The 23,696-nt window shown below is 44.0% G+C and overlaps 3 protein-coding genes across 5 annotated transcripts in view; 1 reads left to right on the top strand and 2 right to left on the bottom strand.

Moving 5' to 3' along the window:
• Positions 1 to 140: 140 nt before the first annotated feature.
• On the bottom strand, positions 141 to 12,137 carry si:dkeyp-68b7.12 (rho GTPase-activating protein 30). Of its 3 annotated transcripts, none has more exons than XM_047590587.1 (14): positions 12,114 to 12,137; positions 10,834 to 11,233; positions 9,136 to 9,238; positions 8,849 to 8,993; positions 8,545 to 8,627; positions 8,009 to 8,116; positions 7,680 to 7,798; positions 6,936 to 7,104; positions 6,758 to 6,855; positions 6,398 to 6,466; positions 5,407 to 6,180; positions 4,038 to 4,231; positions 3,346 to 3,929; positions 141 to 2,127 (listed from the first exon to the last, which is right to left on the bottom strand). In XM_047590587.1, exons 2-14 carry the CDS (start codon positions 10,919 to 10,921, stop codon positions 885 to 887), a joined length of 3,777 nt encoding a protein of 1,258 aa, XP_047446543.1. In that variant the 5' UTR covers positions 10,922 to 11,233; positions 12,114 to 12,137; the 3' UTR covers positions 141 to 884. The 3 variants fall into 3 exon arrangements, with proteins under 3 accessions (XP_047446543.1, XP_047446541.1, XP_047446542.1); XM_047590585.1 differs by lacking the exon at positions 12,114 to 12,137 and adding an exon at positions 11,823 to 12,029; XM_047590586.1 differs by lacking the exon at positions 12,114 to 12,137 and adding an exon at positions 11,419 to 11,766.
• Positions 12,138 to 13,673: 1,536 nt separating this feature from the next.
• si:ch211-155e24.3 (uncharacterized protein LOC100150696 homolog) lies at positions 13,674 to 19,223 on the top strand. Its single transcript, XM_047588669.1, has 4 exons — positions 13,674 to 14,304; positions 15,420 to 15,535; positions 16,114 to 16,213; positions 17,469 to 19,223. Exons 1-4 carry the CDS (start codon positions 14,112 to 14,114, stop codon positions 18,377 to 18,379), a joined length of 1,320 nt encoding a protein of 439 aa, XP_047444625.1. The 5' UTR covers positions 13,674 to 14,111; the 3' UTR covers positions 18,380 to 19,223.
• A 2,015-nt stretch (positions 19,224 to 21,238) lies between these two features.
• tesk2 (testis associated actin remodelling kinase 2) overlaps positions 21,239 to 23,696 on the bottom strand; it is a 29,640-nt gene continuing 27,182 nt past the window's right edge. The window contains exons 12-13 of the mRNA XM_047588664.1: positions 22,223 to 22,753; positions 21,239 to 22,148 (exon numbers count right to left, since the gene is read on the bottom strand). Coding sequence (XP_047444620.1) covers positions 21,847 to 22,148; positions 22,223 to 22,753 — 833 coding nt within the window. The 3' untranslated portion in view covers positions 21,239 to 21,846. The remainder of the gene's footprint in view (positions 22,149 to 22,222; positions 22,754 to 23,696) is intronic.

Genomic DNA, 23,696 nt, shown 5'->3' on the forward strand with positions numbered 1-23,696 from the left:
CTTAGGCAATTATACTATTAGGTTAATGATTAAATAATTGAACATAAAGACTTACGATAAGTGGAAAACAGCAAATAATAATAATCATCATGATCATCATCTTCATAATAATAACAATAATAATAATAATAGACACCATCTTGATAACATATTTTTTATTCACATATTTATTCCTCTTACACTTAAAAAGATACATACTTGTATAGTTAGAAATTATTCTATAATAACGTGGCTAGTGCGAACAGTGAGCGAGGTGGAGCTCTAACGCTAATCTTGCTACTTTACCTAAATGACCTAAATGACTTATTTTATTTTGCAGACCACAAGGATGGAAGCTGTGAAATTTTAAATATGCATATTTTAAAAGGCAGTTCATCCAGATGTCGGAGCAGCACTTCCACCTCACTGTTCACTATCAGTTTCAGTTTTTTTTTAATTACCATCAGGCAGCATAATTGCAGTTTTTTTGTTTTTTGTTATTATTATTCATTAACTTCCCAGGTATCTCATCATGCTGACGATTTAAGATATAGATCATGCAACTCAAAATCCCCCAGAATAAGTCCACCCATGTTGCATGTCGATCCTCTTTCCTTTCCCTTTCCTGTCACTTCTCTTCAGTTCTCTGTCTAATAAAGAGGGAAAAAAGATCATTCCTCCCCAAAAATACCTAAAAATACAAAACTATGAGTTTCCTAACAGCGCATGAAGTCTGTGCACAGACACAAACACTGGGAATACTGCTATTGCAATCTGTTTCAAAATAGAACCCTTCAATCAATTTAAGAAAATATAGCCTTTTATGCTACACGTAGAAAAATAGTTTGTACAGAAAAATGACTTAAAATCAATGAACTGTACAGACGGGCCTCCGTCCCTGGACTTCACTTCCCCAGTCCATCTGCCTCACCCTCTCCGTCTCGTATCCTCTCTTTTTCTCGCCTCAGGGTCGCTATGGCAACCGCCTCATCGAAGCACATGCTGAGGGGACTGTTCCTCCTCTCCCCGTCCAGCTCCCCCCCCCTGAACGTCGGCTTGTCCTTCCTCGCGTGGTCCTCGTCGTCTCCGTCCCTCGCCTGCTCACCCACGCCCGCTCTGTCCTGCTCCGCCGGGGCCCTCGTGGCGTTGTCTCTCCCCATGTCGGCGGCGTCTCTCCTGTCTCGCTCCTGCTGCTGCTGGCGGAGGGTCAGCGCGGTCATTTTGCAGTGCTGCGGCTTCGGCGGCACGACCGGCACCGCTTTCACTTGGTAAACCTTCGGATGCTTGGAGACCACCAGCTTCCTTTCGACGCTTCCTGGGCCGGTATCACCTTTCTCACGCTCCCTGCTCTCTTTCTGCGGTTGTTTATCTGCGCTCCCTGGCGTCCTGTACGGCTCCCCAGCGCTCTCCTTTCTGTTGTTCTCTTTTTCTGGCTGTTTCACTTCTCCTCTGTCACGGTGTTGGGCTTCGTCACCGAAAGCGTTTTTCTGTTGAGTGGCTTTTTCTAAGTCACCTCTCTTTGGTGAGCACACCTCATCTTCCTCAAACTCATGTTTCATCTCCGGGTGTCTGAACTCCTCTTCCTCCTCTCCCTCTAGTCTAGCTTCAGTCTCAGTATCAACTTTCTTCTCCGCGGAAATCTCTCCATCCTTTTCTCCGTGTTTCATCTCGCCTGCCCGCCCTGCAGCGCCTTCCCTCTCGGACTGCTCCTCATCCTCTATCATTTCGCATATGATCTCTTCAAATTCATCCCAAATGTCTCTGTCCTCCTCTTCTTCAATTTCGTTTAAGTCCTCTTGCTCCTGGGGTGCTTTGCTGTCCTCTTCCTCCACGCCGTCCGTCTCTATTGTCCCCTCATCGGCACAGCTTCCAGGATGCTCTGTCGACGCTGCAGAGCAGTCCTCTAACGGAGAAGCTTCTTCCTTCGTGGCGCAGGGGATGTCCTCATGAGGAGGTGGACAGTCGCTCTGAAGGATTCCGTCCAGTTCCTCCTCCTCCTCCTCATTGAGCTCTATCTCCTGCGCAGTGTTTGGTTCTTCGTTGCCTTCGATGCCCGGCGGTGGAAGCTCCTCACAGCAGAGAGCGGATACGTCTGAAGCGAGAGCGTTTTCACTTTGAGCATCGTTCATGGGTTCTTCTGTTGCTTTGCTGCGGACCAAAGGCAAATTTGAAAGTGTTTAGACGACATGAAGACAAACGTAACATAAAACATGAGTCTTTTCTTTCATAAGTGCAAGAAATAAACAAGTCTCTCTTGTCTTTCTAGTTTAATTTAATTAATTTTTGATATTTGAACCAGTAACATGTCTGCTTTCACTCTTCTTTTAGTTGGTCTGATCAAGCCTTTGCAGATTCATGCTTATTAAATAACACCTCATGTTTTAAACAACTTCAAATAGATATTTTAATGACAGTAAGCAGTTTTACAGAGGTCTTTGTGTGTATATATTTTAGTCATAATCTGAATTGTTCAACTTTTTTACATGAAAACATTGTCGAAAAAAAGTCATTTCCAGGCAAAATTAACCATTTTTCTACTGGTTTATGGAGTCAAAGGGAAAAAAAAGAGATAAACAAAAAGCTCAGTTTCCTGTTCTGGAAATGTAACCAGATAATACCTCAGTTACTTTCTGGGGAAACTTGATAATTGTGTTAATGTAGATAATCAACCGGGGGAAGATAATACAGAAAATGCATTTTCTTTTTTTGTTCTAGTGTCAAGTTTTAAGCTGAAAGTTTCAACATTTCCACTAGAGGACGCCTAAAATGAGCTTTAAAGCGAGAATAAGCTCCGGCGGAGACCACTGTGACCGCAGGATGATTACAGGGTTAACATGACAACTGAACAAACTGATAAAGCCTGGCCATTTAATTTCGCTTATAGCATGAAACAGTTTATGTGCTCACACCAAAGACGAGCTGAGCTCAGCAGAACCAGTGCAGATGTGTTGAAAAGTAGTTTCTAAGAGGCAGGATTAGCATTTTATTTTAAATGTTGCAATAATCTTCCATTAAACCTGGACTAAACCAACCAGAGATTATCTCTGGGAGAATGTCTCTGACCACCTGATGTAATTGTATTCTCTAATCTCATAGATGTGGTTTAGCCTCGAATCAACGCAGGTGAGAACTATCTGATTCGCTTCTTTTCTTTTGCTGCGAACTATTTTACTAAAATCATCCGTCTGTTCACACATGAGAGTGGGTGAGAAAGCTGAACTAAAAAGTAACGGCTGTAAAACTAAAAGAAAGAACCGAAAGATCCTAAAAACTAAGGTTAAAGCGCCTTTAAAGGTGTTTTCCAGCTTTTGACATGAATTCACTTGCTTGATACCTGAGGAAATGAGCTAAAATCACAGTTTTCACCTTTCCATTTCATTTTCCAGCTGCTGAAGTTCCTCTTCATTCCCTGTTTTCTCATTTTCTTCTAGTCTGTCTTCTTTGTCCTCGGCCTCCACTCGATCTCCATCGCCTGTCTCTTCACACGCGGTCATTTCGAGGCTCTGAGCTCGGCCTCCTCTTTCGCCGGAGCTAATCGTGGCAGCAGCTCTTTTGGGAGTGGAACTGTCTCGCGTGTCAGTGTTCATTTCCAACCCGCTCAGAAAGAAATCCGCCGGAAGGCTTTGAATAAACATGCTCTCGTCCTCGTCGCTGCTGTAATCGTGCTCGCCACACTCGTCCCCCGTGTCCTCCTCTTCGGAGGACAGGTCCTCCGGCCCGCGGACAGGTGAGGTCATGTAAGGCAAGCTGAGGGATTTAGTGTGTCGGTTCTGCGAGTCGTCGCTGAGCCGTCTGTGCGGCTTCAACTCGCTCTGACTCTTGGTGCGTGTCTCAGAACAAGGCAGGGATTGCGTCTGGAAGTCCATGGGAAGTTGGGAAGACTGAGGCTGCTCCATGAGTTCGTACTCCTCGTACGAGTGACAGGGAGGCTCAACGGAGAACTCGTCCATCTGGCAGGTGAAGACACGAGAAGGGAAAAGGAGTTTCAGAAGAAATCCCTAAAGTGTTTGGCTGCTCTCTTTTTTTGCAAACCTTCAAACCTCATCTCAAACACGCACCTGATAGGACACACTGCAGTCCATGTGGTCCATGGCACTGCAGTCCATCTGGTCCAGGAATTCAAAGTTGTCTTGAACGTAGCCAGACAGCTCCTGGTCCTCCTCGTCCTCCACCACCGCCTCTGCTGAAGTGAGGGCGTCCGTGTGCTCAGTCTCCGCAGGCTGAGGGTCGTCAGGCTCCAACCCTTTCATATCTGTGAACGAATTACAAAAGCTGTGAGTTTACAGATGTTACATTTGTTTGCAAAGCACTTAACATGCAACAGAATGAGCCCCGGATGCAGGAACGCCGCAGAAAATGAGCGGAAAGAAAGAGAAAAATACACAGAATGGCTTTAAAATGAGTGACAACTGGGAATATTTTAGAATATTTGCATTAGTATCCGGTGATAGCAATTTTGTTTTGTTTTTTTATTGCTGAGATGATGAGTTGCTGTTAGCTCTCTTCTTCTACTAAGTCTTGAAAAAAAAAAAAACGCCTCTCCTACAACTAGACCTGGAGATGAAAATAATGAAATGTGAGGCAGTAACTGCACAAATAGTGATGCTTGTGTTCAAACAAATGCAACTGTGTGAGGACTGTAAAATAAGAGCTTGACGGAAAGGTTGCGCTGTTGCAATATCCAGATATTTAGTAATTGTTATTTGAATCCAGCAGTGTTTGACAAAGGGAAAGTCTGATGTGGCATAACCAGACGAAAACTCACGTAAGCTTGAATATTTGGTGCAATAGACAACTATTGCACCAAATATTCATGGTTAAGCCATTAAGCCATTAACCATAAAAATGTACAAAAAAATAAATTTTGCTATTAAAACATCAGAAATATATTTTTTTCCTGTTTTTTCACATATCTCTTAAAAAAAACGTGTTCAAAACCAAACATTGAATGATATTCTGGATTTTAACTAACACAAAAAATATTTATTAATTTGTTATTTTCCATGTAATATATATTAAGGAGATTGGCCTTCAGTGATGACTAGAGTCTTGGATATATAACATTACCAAGAAAATTGATGTGATCATTTTTTTATCCTCCTTCAGGGTAACTTCACTACTTCCTGCAAAAAAATTGCCCCATTGACTTCCATTAAAAACCATTATTTTCTATAATCTCAATGCCATTACAGTATCGTTCTGTAATGTTAGCATTTTATCTAGGAGTAAAGTAGTGATGTTTGACATGTTTACTGTATTCCACCAGATTCAACCATGTGCTGTTGTTAGCTGAAGCCAAAACTCTTATATTTTTAGCTGGTTATATTATGGTCCAAAGAGTGATTTGGCTTTGGATGAAAAGTGGGCAAAGTAATCATGAATAATAAGCTACAGGCCTGGTGGGTAAAGTGAAGTAAATACACTTACGCATGTATCCCCTGTCAACGTCTCGGTTGTCGTCTGCGCCGTGTTCTTCGCTTTCTTTCTCCGCGTTGGCGCTTTTTTCTCGTTGCTCCGTGGACACGTTCTCACCTCCCGTCACCTCCTCCTGCTTCCTCCCACAACCTCCTCTCTCCTCATCATCTCCCTCCTCTCCAGCTCCTCCCCCTTCTTCCTCACCAACACCTCCCGCTGCCTCCGTGTTCACCTCCACCATCGCGACCCCTTCCCTGCTCTTCTCCCTGTGACCTTTCTCCTCTTCCTCGTCGGGCTTTTTGTCTTCTTCCACCTTCCATTCCATTCCTCTGGTTTCCCTCCTCGCGGGCTTCTCTCCTCCCTCTTTGCTCTCCACCTTGTCCCCTCCATCCTTATCCCTGCCCCGGTGGATGACCCTGTCAGCTCCGCCCCCTTGCAGCACCCCGAACGCCAGGTTGGAGGTGATATGTAGTGGCACAGTAACCAAGGTGGGCCCCGTGATGTGCATGGCCGCCCTTCGGCCCACTTTGGTCGTGAGTCCCGGGGATCTGGACTGGACAGTTTCATTACCCGCTACCCCTAAATTATCTGGGTCGAGAGCCGTGTAGGTGCCCTGGGTCCCTGCTCCCCCGCTCACTAAGCCTGTGCCCCTGCGGTAGGTCACGGCGTATTCGCTGCTGCCCAATCCTCCGGACGGCGGTGCAGCGTCCGAGCTGGGCTGAGGGGAGGAGGTGACGACGGCAGACATGTTGGTGGATGGGGGACGCTGGCCGTGACGCCTGCCAACTGGGACAGGGACAAAGACAGTGAGAAATTTTTTTGAAAAGACATGATTCTAAACCCTAACCCTAACAAGCGTCAAAGGCAGATATCTCCAAACACTGGACATTCATTCATTAAATACGATGAATTAGATTTCATTTAAGCCTCTGAAAAGTCTGCAGCCTTTATAATCTTTAATTAATTCATGCAATCCATTGAGAAATGTTGGAGAAGAAGATACCTTCATTTGGATATGGCTGGCTGAGGGAGTCCATGCTTCTCGCTGGTCTCAAAGAAACCTTTTCCTTCTCTGGAATAAAGAAATAAAATGTGAAGAAAATGAACATTTTTAAAACTGCATAAAGCCGGAGGCAACAATTTGACTTCAACTGAAGCGTTTCATTTTGATTGTTTTATTTTCCTAGTGGTCGGGCTCTTCCCTACTCAAACAAAGAAAGTGAATAATGTTTCTTCCTGCATCAGTGACACGGTAAATGTGTCATTTTCATAAAATAGGACGGGTTTAATAAAGGCAGAATAGTGATGAGGATGTTCAAAAAAGCAAATATAATTTTATGGAAAAGGAGAAGTGGGACTGTACCTTTAGTTGAGTGTTTGTGCCTTCTCTTTGTCTCCTGGAACCGTCCTCCGATGTTAAAGATGGACATCCACTTCCTGCCTTTCAGAGACCCTTTCCTCCTGAAGTGAGATTCACAGGGATTATATGAAAAACTCCAAACTAAAACATAGACATCACGTCAAACAGATGGTCCACTCACTTGTCTATGCCCTCAATGATAGCGTGGTAGGGTCTTATGGGAAGAGGACCGTCCCCTGGGCTGATGTTCCCGAAGTTGGCGATAGCCTGAGGGGACTTGAAAAACCCTTCGTCCGGGGCGCACATGGCTGTCGGGGAGGGGAGCGACTTCCTTCTCTCGTTTGGGACACCTGATTAGAGCAGAGCAAAGACGTGAAGCAGGCAGATGTGTGCGTGGACAGACATGTTTCTGAGGACCAGTTTGAGGACATCAGAGTGAGGACGTTTGTAAATAAGTGATAATTGGCCAAAATGTCCTCGGATTTCACCATCAAGGTGAGGACATTTGTCAAAGTGAGGACATTTGTCACAGTGAGGACATTTCTGTAAAGAAGAGATAATCTGCCAAAATGTTCTCACTTTGACAAATGTCCTCCCTTTTCACCATCAAGGTGATTACATTTGTCAAAGTGAGGACATTTTTTGTAAAGAAGTGATAATCTGCCAAAATTACCCCACTTTTCACCATCAAAGTGAGGACATTTTTGTAAAGAAGTGATAATCTGCCAGAATATCCTCAGTTTTCACCATCAGAGTGAGGACATTTGTCAAAGTGAGGACTTTTTTTGTAAAGAAGTGATAATTGGCCAAAATGTCCTCACTTTTCACCATCAGAGTGAGGACATTTGTACAAAGTGAGGACATTTAATCCGGTCCTCACTTCTTTACAAGGCTGTTTACGAGTTAAGACTCAGTGTGTTCTGACCTGCATCAGGAAACAGCTGAGGGACGTGTGTGAGGATGAACTCCACCACGATGGACTGGACCCTGACCTCCATGAAGGCCGCTGTGCCGTTGAATCCAGACGCCTCGATGTCTTTCGACCTTAACGCACACAGAGATCAGTGGTTTGGTTTATTGATTGAACGTTGGAAAGAAGAGGGACAGAGCTTGATGCATGTTAGAAAAAAAAAGAATAAGGAAGAATGGATGAATAAACGGAAGGAAGGAAGACATGGAAACAAAGGAAGGGATGAATGGTTGTTGGCATCTCTGAACATTTCGTAAAGAATTGTCCCTCTGATGTCAGCTCACCTGAGCAGATTGGGGGCCCAGACGATGGCCAGGTTCCTGGCGTGCATGTTGGTCTCTGAGGAGTATGAGGCCATTCTGACAAGATGACGCATCAGGTACTCCAGAGTCCTGCAGCAAGAACACGTCGTCAGACTTTAAACTGCCAGAGTTGTTGTTTACACAAAAACTAAGGGTTGTCTTGGTAACCCTTTTGTTTATTTCCCACCCAGATGTCTTGGAGTGAAACATACAGAACATAAAAGTATTGCTGGTTCATAAACAGAGTTCTTGTTTCTATCTGTCACCACTTCTTGAAAAGAAAATGTTATCAGCGCTCACCCAGTGGTGAAAGCTCCCGATCGTGCTATCGGGACGCTAGGAACCAAAGTCATGAACGTTGTTTCTGTGCGATAAATGTTTTGGGGGACTCTGGGTTTGCGTCAAATTTACATCAATCCTTATATTGTGTAGGTCCAATGACTGCCCACAACATTGGACTGTGCAACATCTGAGACATAACACACAGTATTTTATGAAAGAACAGCAGCAGATTGTACCTGTGATGTGGTTCTGGTAGTTCTTTCAGCACATCTGCGATCTTTACCAGCCTCTCCTCCTCCAACTGGATGGCCACAGCCTCCTGTAAGAATACACAGGTTACAGTAGCTCTCCTTGCTCCATATCATTATATAATTTTTTTATCTACTCATGTTGTGATTGCATAAAAGTGATGTGTCCTAAGTGCTGGGTTGAAATGTGAGATCTGGAGCAATTAGGATACATTTCTTTCTGCTTTATACAACTGTGATCTTGCAGATGCAAGAGGAAGGAAACGGTGTGAAACGCGTCTGAGACACTCACAGCAAACTTGTCATACAGCTGGTATGTGAGCAGAGGGTTGGGCAGCTCTCTGAAATACGCCTTGCACAGAGAGCTGACGCAGTGGATGTCCTGCAGGTACACATCCTTGTTCAGATCCGGAGGGCCCTCGCTCTCAAACTCCCCCCTGGTTTCATGCAAAAAAACAAACAAAAAAAACACGTCCAGTTCAGATTATATATATGTGTGTATATATAAATATATATTGCATATGATATATATATATGACACAAACCAAAGTAAAATTATTTATATTCATAGATTCAAACCTCAGCTTCTGGATGTTGGATGAGACGCCGGACAACCTGTAGATTCCATCCACGATCCCATTTTGCTCCACAAACTCACTGCAGTATCGCAACACAGGAGGAACTGTGGGATGAGACTCACATCATTAATGTGAATCTGAACGTAATTAGTCGTAATAATGATATGTAACAAGCTTAATTTATCATCATTTGTTTGGTAATTACATATTTTGAGTCATTATTTGATCCCAAACAAAGTTATTTTTATTAATTTTATTCCACTCTGAATCATTTTGTGCAGATTTTCGTTGTTTTCCACATAAAAAGGAACAAACTGTTTAATCTGTTTTGACGATTTAATATAGAGACGTAATGTTGGATTGAGAACTGTATTAAAATCATACATTATCATATCTTATAATGTGAAGTACTTTAAAATATCAGTACTTTAAACTAGGGCTCTTCAACGTTTTTTCAGGCCAAGAACCCAAAACTGTTCTATATTAAACTCGACCTAGTGCTATTTATAAATATACATTATTTTTATCATTTTGCATTAAGATATTAAGATGAACAGATAATGCCTCCTATCCCTTTACTAAAACAAGTTGGATTCATGATAATGTGTGTTCAATGTGTGTGAGGGAAAAGTAAAAAAAAAACTAAATATGTATAAAAATGTATAGTCAACCAAAGATTTTGCGACCCCCCCTGATGACCCCACCTATGCTTTAAAGAATTGAAGATTTGAAACAACTGTCCTGATTTGTGAATGAGGATGAATCCTACAGACTAGCGCCGCCATGATTTAAATATCTCAAACAACTACAGGATGGACCTAAACACATATTCAGGATGTATTTGATCAGCCTGACTCTGGTGACGTCCATTTTTGATGATCAGATCAAAAGTTGATGTGATACTGAAACTTAACCTAAAACAAATGTAATCCATTGACCTCAGCTGTACTTTGCACTAATTAGCACAGTTAGCATGCAAAGAAGTCAAACAATGACTAAATATGATGCATATATTCTACTTGATTGTGATCAGCATGTTAGCTTGGTCATCCTTTCCTCTTCACGCTTTCCTTCCCCATTGGACCTCACTTTTCTTCTTCCACCATTCTCATCTTCCCTCCCCTGTGCTCCTTACCTAACCTTCTGTCTCCTACCCTTGTCCTGCCACCTCACTGAGCCCTCACAACCAAAGGGGGGTGGGAGCAAAACCTGGGATTTTTGGATTGTTGATAAACTATGGGCCTCTGAGCGGTTTAATCTCATGAAGGTCACATTATAAAGTGACTGAGAGTTACTCTATCAAACATCTGTAACGTTACAGCTGTGTCGTTTGATTTGCGTCTTTTCCTGGTTTCACATCTGTCTGAGGAGCATTACTACATATTGAGAGATTAAGCAATTTTTTAAAACATGACGAACATCTGAATCAGCTCAAAAAAAAAAAAAGAAAAACTGATGAATGATTATTCAACCAAGCACGGATGAGACATCACAAATACACATTTAGTCAGACGTCTTAAATTTATCCCGACACGTATCCACAGGGTTCATTTACACTGTTTGGTTACGTTGGAAAAACTTTTCCGCTGAGGTTCGAGACCCCCACGGACGTCCATTCATTTCTCTGCAGGGCCAGGTGGTGTTTTTCGTGGAAGTGGGAGGAAATAAAACGCGCCGGGGCATATTTCATTTCACTTACTTTCCTGAGAGGTCGTGGTCAGGTGCTCCAGCAGATCACATCCAAACACCTTCTCTTTGTTCGCCCCTTTTCTTCGAACCCTTCGCATGTCTTCCTGTTTCCACCTCACATTCAGACCGAGACCTGCGCTGCTCTGCTCGGGACCGTCCGGCTCTCCGCTGACTTGTCTCTGCTGGATGTGTTAACCAACTCGGTTAATGTGCCACTGACTTTGTGGAGACACTGCACATTTCACAGATTTTGACCCTGCTTCTGCCGCCGAGGATGAGGATGACGACGCCGTTTCCTCTGCTTCAGTGCATGTTGTTGGGCGCAGGTTGTTTCCTCTGTGAGCTGCGTTGCATTAGAGCTGATATGTAAACGCTGCAGTGTTAGGACATACTTTGGTTTGCCGTCCACCCTGCAAAAAAAGCAGAAACAACAAAGGTGTCTTTGTGCAAACGGCAGCTTCAAGTTGCAGACAACAATCTCCCCCTAAAATCAAACAAATTGCACTCAATCCTCAGCGGCTCTCCACTTCCCCCCCACCCCTCCACCCACCCCACCGATGCACTCAATTTCTTTTTTTCGAATGAAAGGCCACACCCTTGACTCGGTACTTCTCCTATTCGGTGAAGTGAGCCTCTGAATGTTTCCCTCCAGCCACGCTATAACGTTTGTCCGGGCCGGCGGACCCTCCCTTGCCGTCCAACCCTCAGCTCCGGGCCCCCGATGGCCGACTTCTTTACAGGCCACGTCTGATTCTCCCTGCCCACATGTCACGGCCATCGGGGCCCCGTTGTCACTGCAGCGGAAGTCGAGCACCGTTAAAGCTCGAACACACAGACTCAGGCAGACGTTCAAACCGCCCTCCACAGCCCTCTGCATCTTCCCTGACACCTGCCGCCGCTCAGCCCTTTTATCCACCAACCCCCGACCCCCTCGATCCGTCCGCTTTTTCGGAAAGAGTTAAGTAACGAACAAGTTGGATAAAAAAGCAGTGTTCCTACCTTCACTCTGCATCGGCACACAAGTAGCAGCATAAAATGATGACGCAAGAAACCACTAAACTTCCCCTGTTAACTTCCTGAGTGTCTCTCCTTCTCTTGCGCTTTCTCTCTGTATGCGGCCTGTCATTTCTCCGCCTCTGCTGACTGACTAGGGAAATCAGTTCATTGTATCTGTACAGTTGATCTATTTCCCTTTACTGTTTGTCTCTGTGCAGCCTGAGCCCTACGTGATTTGTAATAGGAAGAACTAGCATATGTGCGTTAATACGGGACAAAGGAGACCGACCTGACCTCTGTTTCCTTCTCAGTGCCACACAAACACTGTGGGTTCCACGAAGGCTCGGTGTCGGCGTGGAGCATGTTTAAGGCTTATCAGGCAGACACTTGAGGAGATGTCGCCAAAGACAAGTGCAAAAGTGTCGCGCAGCGCTGTACCACAATCACGGGAAGAGACTGCAGACGACACGAGCACACCGCAGAGGGCATGGCTGCACCATAAAGAGTTTCACAAAGTGGGTCCACTGCTGAGAAAGACAAAGAAGGCTTTTACGAAAAGAAACACCACAACATGTCATTTAACAAGCTGTGTATATATAATAATGACACTGTGTTATTTACTACAACAGGATTTCTGAGGAAGAACTGGAATTATAACGTATCATGTAGCATTTCTACAGTAAAATATCAGATTCACAGCTTTCAGTTAAAGTAAAAGTGAAATACTTTCTTCTTGGGTCTGATTGTGTCTCTCCTTGTTGTTTTCTTTCTGCTGCTTATTTGCATGTGTGGGATTTAGTTGCCCAACTCGTTCTGCTGTGACATGGTTCATATCTTATCTAAAACACATTCTCAATCTACACACACACACACACACACACCGATCAGCCATAACACTATGCCCATCATAAAATAAAATAAGAATTGTCGGATAAGTCGGTATAAGTGAGTAACACTGATTACCTCATTATCACGTGAATAGTGAGTTGTATTGGGCAGGAAGTGAGTATTTTGTCCTCAAACGAATGTTAATACCAGGGAATATGAGCAAGTGGAAGGACTTTAGAGACTGACCTGGGTCAGAGCATTTCCAAAACTACAGGTCTTGTGGGATGTTCACGGCCTGAAGTGGTCCGTATCTATCAAAAGGGGACCGAGGAAGGAAAAGGGGTGAACTGGCTACAGGTTCATAGGCAGCTAAAGCTCAGTGAGGCACTTTGGGAAAGTAAGCTGGCCTGTGTGGTCCAGTCAAACTAAGAGTTTGGTTCCTCAGAACATACAGGGTCTGTGTAGATGCAGACAAGGCAGGGTGTCCATGCTGAGCCTGCCCACTTTAGAGAGCTCCTACAATGGACACATGAGCATCAGAACTGGACCAAGGATCAGTGGTCCAGTTCTGGTTTGATGCACGGGGTGCCTAAGTGCGGCTTAGCTGGAGAACCCAAGATCCATAGTCCTCACAATTAGTTTTCATATTTAAAACTAATTCAAGTGCTCACTGATGACAAAGTAAACAATGCAACTTGATATATAATCGACTATTTTCTGTTTAGCCCCCTTGTTTTGAGTTTATAAACTGTGTATTATCAGCTAATAGATGGCTAATAACTCATTATAATGTAATTAAAAGCAGATCCAGGCAACATATAAGTGGATGCTGATAAAAAATGGCGAAATATAAACGCAAAAATATATAATATATCATCATAAGAGAAGTTATCTGACAACGAAAATTAATAAAGAGGGTTTAAACATGTGTAAATGCTGCTTATTAAAAAAAAAAAAAAAAGTACGCGTGTATTCAGGTGTTTACGGTAATAGCGAAACGCCACTTGTTCCTGTCATTGGTGTCACGGTTGCTATGGTGACCTCGTTTCGTTTTTCAGTGCTTCCTACATGGGCGGAAATAATGCTAAATAACCATTAAAGGTTAAATAAACGTCGTCTACGTTACATTTATTTTATAAAGAGGTTCCTTGAAACGGAATCATGTAAAAGGTTTGTCATTTTTTAAAAGATATGGAGCGGGTCCGCCCCTAGGAAGCGCACAGGTGTTAAAAACAAACGACCCTCTCCTTCTATCTCTGTCCGCGGAAGAATTATTTCAGCACACACACGACTTCCGACTCTGCGGTGGGGGTGAACGTGATTCTCTGACCAGATGTGAACACATTTAAAACAGAAACTGAGACACGCATAGCACAGACGGGGGAACTGCAGCAGAAAATATTTATTTGTTTTGTAATTTATTTATTTATTTTTTTACAAAAAAGGAGCCGAAACCTGTCCAAGATGGAGAGCTGCAGCTTCCAGAGCCAGCTCCTGTCCGTGATGGAGGTCCTGGCCAAGGCAGCCGTGGAGGAGATAAACCGGCGGGTGGAGGACAGCTGCGCGGTGCTGCGGCTGGACATCGAGCTCCTGAAGAGCAAGTGCGAGGGGATGGAGGCAGAGCTGAGGAGGAGCAGGATGAGAGCCAGGAGGAAAGGTGGGGTGGTGGAGGCACACATTTGGATTTCACTCCGTTCAGTTCAGTTCAGAAAACTTTGTTCACCCCGTGCAGGCAATTCGGTTTACACGTCCTAGCACAATAAAACAAATCATCTTGTGCATGTGCAAACATTAGGGATGTTCGATACCACCGATTTCCTTTCCGATACGATACTGGGTAAAATTCAGGCTGGTATCAGCGATAGCGGTTCGATACTTTTTTTGCAAATACACCGTAATGTGTTTGGTAAATCACAAAAACGTAGTGCATTTTAAATCATAGCTTCACATCAGAGTAATTTATTTGTGTTATTTAAATTTGTTTAAATTCTAACACTGTGCTCTCCTCCTCTGTCCTGCTCATCATGAATGACTCTTATTCTTTGTTGTGGTTTAAGCTGATCAGGTTAGACCACAACACAGAATACGAGTGGTGTTTGCTGTGTTGCCACAACTCAGTAGTTTACTTTCCACTGTGTTCATGTTAACATACATTACCTCAGAGGACAGAAGTATCAAATTTTGATTTGAGAATTGATTTTAGAACATAAAGATCTGGTATAGGAGCTATCGACATTTCAGCATCGATCCGTACATCATTAGCAAATAGTAAGTATTTCAACAAGGAAATGAACGAATAATGGATAAATAGGATAGAAAAAATGATAATGAAGCGACTAAGCACAGTCTACTCCTTAAAATTGGCATTCACCATTCACCTGAAGGGATAAAAGAGTTCAAGTAGTGATTTGTCTTCCTCAGAGGTGCATGGTAGCGCCTCCCTATTAAAGTAAATCCACTGGACATGACATGGGTCTCCCTGCTTCATAATGCATTAAGCTTCCTGGGCCACACAATTCTTTTTGTTTTTTTTTGTTTTTTTTCCAGAGCACACTCATGTCTGTTAGCTGGAGCCAACTCTATTTGACTCAGAGAGAGACCATTAAACCGTCAAATGAAAGAGAACGTTAAAAGACGCTCAATAAATCAATGATAAAAGTGACTAAGAGCTGTCCCCGTTTCACGAGTGTGTCTTTGTTGAACTTGAGATGAGAGTTAAATGTGATTCCCTGTGTTCACAAGCTGCCCTCTGCCTCTCGGTTTCCTCCTCAGGGTTCAACGCTTCGGCTTCAGAGAGATTTTCTCCTTTGGTCAAAGTGGTTTTGAACCGTCGGAGCTTGGACTGGGACTCACAGGTGGAGGCTGAGGCTCGCAATCAATCCCAGCAGGTATGAATCATTAATAACATCCCCGAAGTTTAGGTTGTTCACAGGAACATTTGATGCACACTCACTCAAAACGTTTAATGGATAAGTGGGGAAATATCTACAACAAACCTCAAACAAGTGCCTTTGATTTTTGTATTTTCACGACTTAAATGATAATCGACAGTGTACACCCATCTGGCATAACATTATGACCACTGACGGGGGGATGTCAGTGACATCCATGCATGTGTCAGTGGGTGGGATACATTAGGCGACATGTTGTCCTGAAAGTTGATGTTGGAAGCAAGAAAGTCCGAGGACTTTATGGATCTGCTGCGAATGTCTTGGTGCCAGATACCACAGCACAGGTCCACAGTTTGGAGGATAAAGGGTGGTTGTAATGTTATGGCTGATCAGTATATTTGTTTTTGATTAAAAGTGTACAAGCTTTAATATAAACTACATTTGAACCTCTCTGTAGATGTATCATCTATAGTCATAATAATAATAAGGCGTTTTTATCTCTGCTGTTACAACCTGTGTGTGTCTGTGTGCGTTTGTGTACTTGTTCGACCGTACCGTCTTACTGGTTGTTGCAGTGCGCAGACATGGAACCTGAGACTGAAGCTGAGGACGTACGCATCAAAGTGGAGCGTGCAGACGAGGACACGTGGAGGGACGACCCAGAGGACAGGCTGAGTGAGTGTAAACACACATATCAGAGTCAGTTTTCTCCATTTGTACGAGCGAATCAAACACAGCGTCCTCACCGTGAGGTCCAAACCTTGACACAACTTACAACCATTCAAGCACATGTGATAATTCAGACACTCCAGCTGCTCCTCTTCGCCGCTTCAGTCCTGTTCAGACCTTGTATTAAGACCTGATCACCAGCTTTAACATTAACAAGCGTCTCCAGATCTGATCTCAGTTTCATGTTGTGTAAATAAATACAGGCGACTGTCTCTAATGGATCCCTACCGCTCACCCAGAACCGAGAACAGCTTTTTATGTGTGTGTGTGTTGTGACTTTTGAAAGAATGTGGACCAATGCGGGCGCAGACCGCCTCCAAAATGTGGTCAGAGATCAGATCCCTCAAATACTTAATACGTCCTGGGTGTGTCCACACCTGTCTTAAACATCACTGGATCAGCACAGATCAAATGCTTAAAGGTCTGAACAGGCCCTAAAGGTTGAGGTGTGTTTCCAGATCGCGTGATGAAAAGATGGGTGATTTAGAAATAGTCTATTTAATATGTCACAACAAATCGTGTGACCAAAATATCCACCTAGTGTAAAGGTAAAGACCAACAAATGTGCACAACTACATATTAATTTACAATCTGACAGTGATTTTAATAACACGTCCTCGTCTGGTCTTAATCTGAAGCGAGTAGTCCGCTTTTTATCATCATTTTTTATTATTTTACTGAATTTAAATCCAGTGTTTAATCTTATTTAATGTGAATTCTTTCTGATGCATTTTGCTTTTTCATAATTTAACCAACATTTAAGACATTCAAAGACCCAAAACTTACATTTGCCGCATTCCCACTTCCCCTAGAGACGTGTAAAACCCCTAATATCGCAATGAAAAACCGGTAATGGAAACGCCTACATAAAAGTATATCGCACTGGAGATGATGCAGTGGGTCATGTGACCATTTCATTTGAAGTCCACATTCCTCAAAGTGAAGTCTCACTTCAGAGAATTGTGGGATATTGCGAGACTTTACTAGAATTACAGCTCATTTGCAAAATAGCTTTCAGTGGAAACAAGAAATTTTTTTTTTAAACACCGCTTTTACTTTGCAAAAAAATGTAATGACAACGCAGCTGGTGTCTGTTGAAATGAATAAATGTTTTGTGCTGGTCATGTAAAACAAAGAGGATATTAAAAGGTTTCTCAGGAGACTAATAGTAACAGTGATAGACTTCCTGTTCTTTCTTTAGCCCCTGGAGCTGAGCAGCTGTCGTGTTTCAAAGCCTCACAACCTGCCCAGATTGACGGGTTTGCGCATGAAAACCCGGCCGACTCCCGCCCTCCGCTTTCTCCAGCCGACGCCTACGACGACTCCTTCCCGGGCGGGCGGGTGAACGGAGGCCGCAACGAGACGGAGCTCCTGGTGAAGCGTGAGAAAGAGGAAGAGCCCGATGAGAACGCAGCTCCGCTCGGTGCGTCGGACACACCTGTGACCGAAGACCGGCTGTGGTCGAGCAGTCTGCGCGGAGACGCCGGTGATCTGAGCGTCTCGTACCCTGGGCAGCAGTTCGAGCCCGCCGCCACCGCGTTTGCGCCTCAAAGCGGATTACGTGTAGAGGACGTGGTCTCGAGAGGTCACCCACTGGGGAAATCCGTGGCGGTGAGTGCAGCGAGGGCGAAGAGACGAGCCAGAACATTTGGACCAAGGAGACCACAACCAGACGAAGGACACGGCGCTTTGTCTCAGATCAACTCCCTGGATTCAAGCCCCGTTCCTCAGCAGCCGCAGCTCCAGCACCGAGACGCCGCCGCGCCCCACGCGAGGGCCCCCGGCGAGGACCCGGGCGCGGCGAACCGCGGCTTCGTCCTGGCGAGGAGGATGCGGACGCCCTGGAGGCCGGGCCTCGGCGAGAAGAGGTTCAGCTGCACGTACTGCAGCAAAGGCTTCGTGAGGTTCAGCCAGCTCAAAGAGCACCTGAGGAGCCACACGGGCGAGAAGCCGTTCAGCTGCATGCAGTGCGGCCGCAGCTTCACCAAGCAGTGCAACCTCATCAGGCACGCCGTGGTCCACAGCGGCGAGAAGCCCTTCGAGTGCTCCGTGTGCGGGAAGTGCTTCACGCAGCGCTCCAGCCTCAAGTCCCATCAGAAGACAGTGCACTGAGCGGTTCATTAATTATATATGTCTGCTACATTCCACGTCTTTATATAGATTATATAGAGCTAGGTGATATTTTTGATATGATAGTTTTTATTTATTTATACAAGTGACGTTTTAGAGAAGCTAGTTTGTGCCGCGTTTAACTGCTGTCTGTTTGGGATTTGCTCCAGATCACTGCAGGCGTCTCAGCCAGAGTGACCGGGTTTGAGTTTGTGAAAGCCAATGAAAATTTAATGTAAACATGTTTGAAGCTCTAGTAAAAGAATCTCAAGTCTGAAATGGTTTCAAGGTTTGAGTTTGACACATTTCTAAGTCTCAAAAAGAGGAAACGTCTGGGAAAAAAAGAGGATGTCTGGTCACCTTATCTGAACCTATGTGAAAAATGATTTTAAAGTTACAATTTAAAATGTTGTGTTTTTGTGAGAAACACTTTTAAGTCAGTTAATTGGGACTCACCAACATACGGTCACGTGATCGGGAAGGATGGAACAGGTTCACCTGCTGGGAGATGCATTCGTCCCTTTTAAGTTAATTTTGTTTATGACTTTTAATGTTAATGTTAATTGTTAATGTCATTTAATGCAAATAGTTCCTGTAGAACTATACGGACATTTGGGACGGCTTTAGATGATCCTGCAGGAACTTAATTTAAGGCTAGATGCTCATAACATTTAGCTGACGCTTCACTTTATTAGCTTCAGTCTTGGTGCAGGTCCTGCTGAGATGTTGTGCCATGGTTTTCTACAGCTCTTTATTTTTAGGCTGCATCGTAACTGCATCGTGCCAGATAGATATTCACCCTGAAAGTTTACAGTTTTGTAAGACAGAAAATAAATCTTAAATTTAACGCCGTGTTCCTTTTTCATTTACTCTAACACTGATTCTTACACCTCTGCAGGAAACTCTGAAGATTTACCTTTAACGTGACACAAATAAATCCTCCCGTTGCTTCAAAGGCCCATAAAGTCTAATCTGAAAGCAAAAGTCTTTCATTTTCTAAATAAATACGTCTTTGAACCTGCTAAATCTGAGGTTCAGGTGATTCATCCTTGAGAAAAAAAAGAAAAGAGAGAGAAATACCAGGAAAATCTGGGGAAGCTTTGTTATTCAATCAGAAAAACAACACAAGTTTTTTTTTACATAAATATACAAAGGTAAGACATTAAATGTTTCTCATAAATATCAAATTAGATTCCTGTAAAATTGTGATAAAAGTTGCATAGAAAAGTAGTGATAAGAGAGGACTGTATGTATGTATGTATACACCACCATACGAATGCTTTTTAAGTTCCTCCTGAAGTGGTCGACAGCAGCCACGTACAGAGGAAGTGCTGGAGCCGAGGCAAACGTGGCTGACGCTGTCGAGTTAATTTAATTCTGTTTGTACGCCGAGAGCCGCTGTCGCGAACGTTTGGAGTTATTAACGGACAACGAAACTAATTCTTGCACTAAATCTATCCCGGACGCGCAGAGTGTCACGAGACCTGGGCTGTAAAAAACCAAATGTTAGCAGCTACAACACACTGAGGTGTTTAAAGATGTTTGAATTTCTCAAATAAACCGACTCCGGCTACGTTTTAAATACTGACAGTCGGTGGAAATGAACAAGTCGTCTCGTCACAGAGTATCAGGCATCATCGGAATGAATTATTCAGAGATTTAACCAAATCGTGTCACGTTGGACTCAGTCGTGTACATTATGAAAGTATAAGTGATTACAAGAATTTAATTTCAGGCACCTGAAAAGTTTTCGTACAATTTAGGGGGATATACATCGATCAGGCATTACATTATGACCACCTTCCTGATATTGTGTAGGTTTCCCATGTGCCTCCAAAACAGTTGTGACTCATCTGGGGTAACTGAATGTGGTTAGTGGGGGGGGGGGCTTTGGGTCCTATGTGATGAGGGGAGGGGCCTCTGTGGATCATCACATAAAATACTTGATCAGTTTGTGATCTAATGAATTTGGAGTCCAGGTCAACACCTTGTGCTGTTCTTCATGTGTTTTTTGAGTTGGTCCTAAACTGTTTTTGTGTGTGTGTGTGTATCTGTGTGAGGCTGCCATGGGGTGGGGGTATCTGGTCTGGTCTGGTCTCGGTGGGGGCTACATGTCTAATTAACATCCACATGAATGAAATCTAGGTCCAAACGTTTCCCAGCAGAACATTCAATTATATTATCATTCGCTTGGTCATAATGTTGTGGCTGATCGGTGTATATTCAAGCTTCGATTAAATCCATCGGGGCAAACGAGATAAATGCGTGACAATCAGACTGACAGGAATCTTATTTTTTTTTGTCTCAGCACCAAACGTGTTAAAACGGCCACAGCTGCTCCACATGGATCTGAATGAGTTCATCACTTTGTTCTCATAACACTGTTTCAAGACACGTTTGCAGCGTCTTTCTCTAGTTAAAGTACGATCTACATTAATGCTCGTCTTATGACGTAAAGTTGATCTTCTATACAGTTAACAACAGCCATAAACTATTGATAATACCGGACCAAGCGAGGACCTGGAGACCAGAGGAGTGAATTGGGGAAAGAATGCGTTGAAGAATTTTTTCCTAATTGTCATTTGGTCTTTCTGTGTCATTTGGAGGGAACTGCTTTGAAGAAGTTGTTCTGAGATATGAAATTCGAGAGTTGACGTCTAAAGCAGCCACTTTACAGCGGCTTTAGTTTTGACTCATTTCAGGTGCGTTTGATAACGTGAAACGAGCCTCTTGTCTCTGTAAGTAAATTTCTCCTCTTCACTTCTCCTTCATGTGAATTCACTGGAGGAGTCTGAGGTTGCTAGGATACCAGAGGGTAATGACATCTCACACGGTTTCTCGTCTGAATATCATTGTCGTTAATCACAAAGATGTGGGATTATTATTATCATTTTTTGATTTAGTATGAGGATTTGTCTCACAAAGAACACGGACGTATCGAAAAACACACTTTAGATTTTCTTTAAACACACACACAAACACAAGGGATCTTCAGTACCTCTCATCACAGACAAGACAAGAAGAAAAAAAACCTTAAAGGAAAAATAATCTACATCTTACATTATTAAATATAAACAACCTTTCAGAAAAATAATCTCTCTGCAGTGTCCACTGTGTTGACAGAAGCTTAGCTTTTTTTTTTTTTTGTGCTATTTGGAGACACCTGGATGGTAGCTTCTTAAAAATCATGTGTGTTGGATTTATTTAAACGTGTGATACATTCACATGAAAGTCGCTTTGAAAAGAAAAAAGAAGAAAATCAAGTGCTTTTTTTTCTCTTTTGCGTCTCGTTTTTTCCCACTACCTTTGAAATGTGTCCAGTCTATTGATCTCCTTGTTAAATCTATTTGCCTCCGTGTCCTCACATCGAGGAGCCAGAGTCCTCCAGTCGTCTCCTCTTCAGTCCCGAGACTACGTATTTATTTTTACCTCCACCTCCTCGTTGGCGCCGTCGTTCGACAGAGGTTCGTCTACATCGGGCACGCGTCCGTCCCCCTCTCTCGTCCCTCCTCCGTCTCCAGGCTGCTGCAGCAGTCCATCACCTCTCCACTGTCCCTGTCGCTGCTGGGGACCATGGGAGACCAGCCCTCCCCGTACTCGTCCTCCATGCTTCCCTCCCTCGGGCCCTCGGCCTCTTCGTCGTCCTCCCCTCCTCTCTGCCTGCAGTAAGGCGGGATCTCGACCACCACGTATTTCTTGGCCCAGCCGCTCAGGACGGCCTTCTGTCGGACGTCGTTCCCCGTCAGCCCTGCGTCGAACCTGGAGTTGGTGGCTGAGAGAAAATAACCGTAACATAAAAATCCTTACACACCACAGAATCTACAAAACGTAGTAAGCTGAGCTCACCTGGAAAAGTCGTGGACAGCTGGCCGGGGTTACAGGTCACCGAGCCGTTGTTGTTGCTGGGGCCGACGGCGGCGGCCAGGTGGAAGATCTCGGAGCGGGGGAGCTGTGGGGACACAGGTAAGGAGTGACACTGCCTTCCCGGTAGCTGCTGCCAGTAATAAGACGCCTCCTGCTGGGGCCCCGGACCGGCGGGCGGCTGGTTGCTGAACGCGCTCCCCGGAGGCGAGTGCAGGTCGAACACCAGCGAGAACACGGACTTGCTGGGCACGTCGAAAAACTTGATCTTGCCCCCGCACAGGTCCTCCCGGGCCGTGAAGGGGTTGATCTTGCGGGCTTTGGAGGCCCTCTGGGCGGTGGGGGGGTTGTAGTACGGGTCCTGGACGTTGACTTTCCTTCCCGGCTTGCAGGAGAAGATGTCCGACTGGCTGCGGCTGAGCCAGATGTTTCGTCGGGGGCGCGGCGACTTGGGAGGGATCTTATCGTTCTGGAAACTGAGCGGATTCAAACGCTTGAAACCCTGGATCTTCTCACCTTAAATGAAGAAAACAAGACTTTATGTGAAAACCGCAACTCATATTTAAAAGAATATGAGACATAAGTTTGGAAACACATGGAAGTACATTTGTTTTAACCTACTGAGACCCTATGTCCTCATATGGGGACGTTAAGTTTTAGGTTTGTGTCAGCTTCTTATTCTCCTTCATTTAGACTTTTGTCCTCAAAACTAGATACTAGTTGGTGTCTACAACATGATATCAGCTGATTCATGTTAGCAAAGTGGACAAGGTGCAAAACCTCATCACATTTTACAGTTGAAACGTTTGTAGTGACAGGAAAATTCGATTGAGGACGTTGGGACAGCAACGATGACACAAGAAAATGTTGAAATTTCTTGTTACGTATTGGTGACTCTGTTATAATGTCGAGTGAATTAATCCTGTGTCCACACACGAGGACGTAGCACTTCCTGCTCGAAGATGGTGCTTAGTTTTAATGTTTCTCAATGAAATGGAGAAATTGAAAATGCATAACAAAACAAAAGCTCAGGTCTCGGGAGGTTAAGTCGTACTCAAGGTTAAGCGAGATTTTAATTTAAACACCAGGGGGCAACACAGCCTGCGGCAGTTCTTTGAGTTTCAGTTGCTTTCTCAGGAAGTTTTTTATGGGTTGAAAAAAGATAATTTATGGCAGGAGGGAAAATAATTAAAATAAAAAATGTATAATGTGATCTTTGAACTTGCAGGACTGTAAAGCAACTTGGGCACACAGTCTACAAACAAAATAATCCTTTATGAAAGCTTAAAACCTTATCCGTTTCCGAGCAAACGTCTTATTTTACGCTCCTCTGAAATCTTACAGCTCCTCTGCCTTCTGTTTGTTCCGGGAAACATCTCAAGTCATTACTCATTTTACTCGTGAGTACCGAGGGAAGTCACTCGGGAGAAGAAATTCTTGTTACGCAACAGAAATATTT

The sequence above is a fragment of the Mugil cephalus genome, chromosome 7 (genome assembly GCF_022458985.1).
Source record: "Mugil cephalus isolate CIBA_MC_2020 chromosome 7, CIBA_Mcephalus_1.1, whole genome shotgun sequence".
NCBI lineage: Eukaryota > Metazoa > Chordata > Actinopteri > Mugiliformes > Mugilidae > Mugil > Mugil cephalus.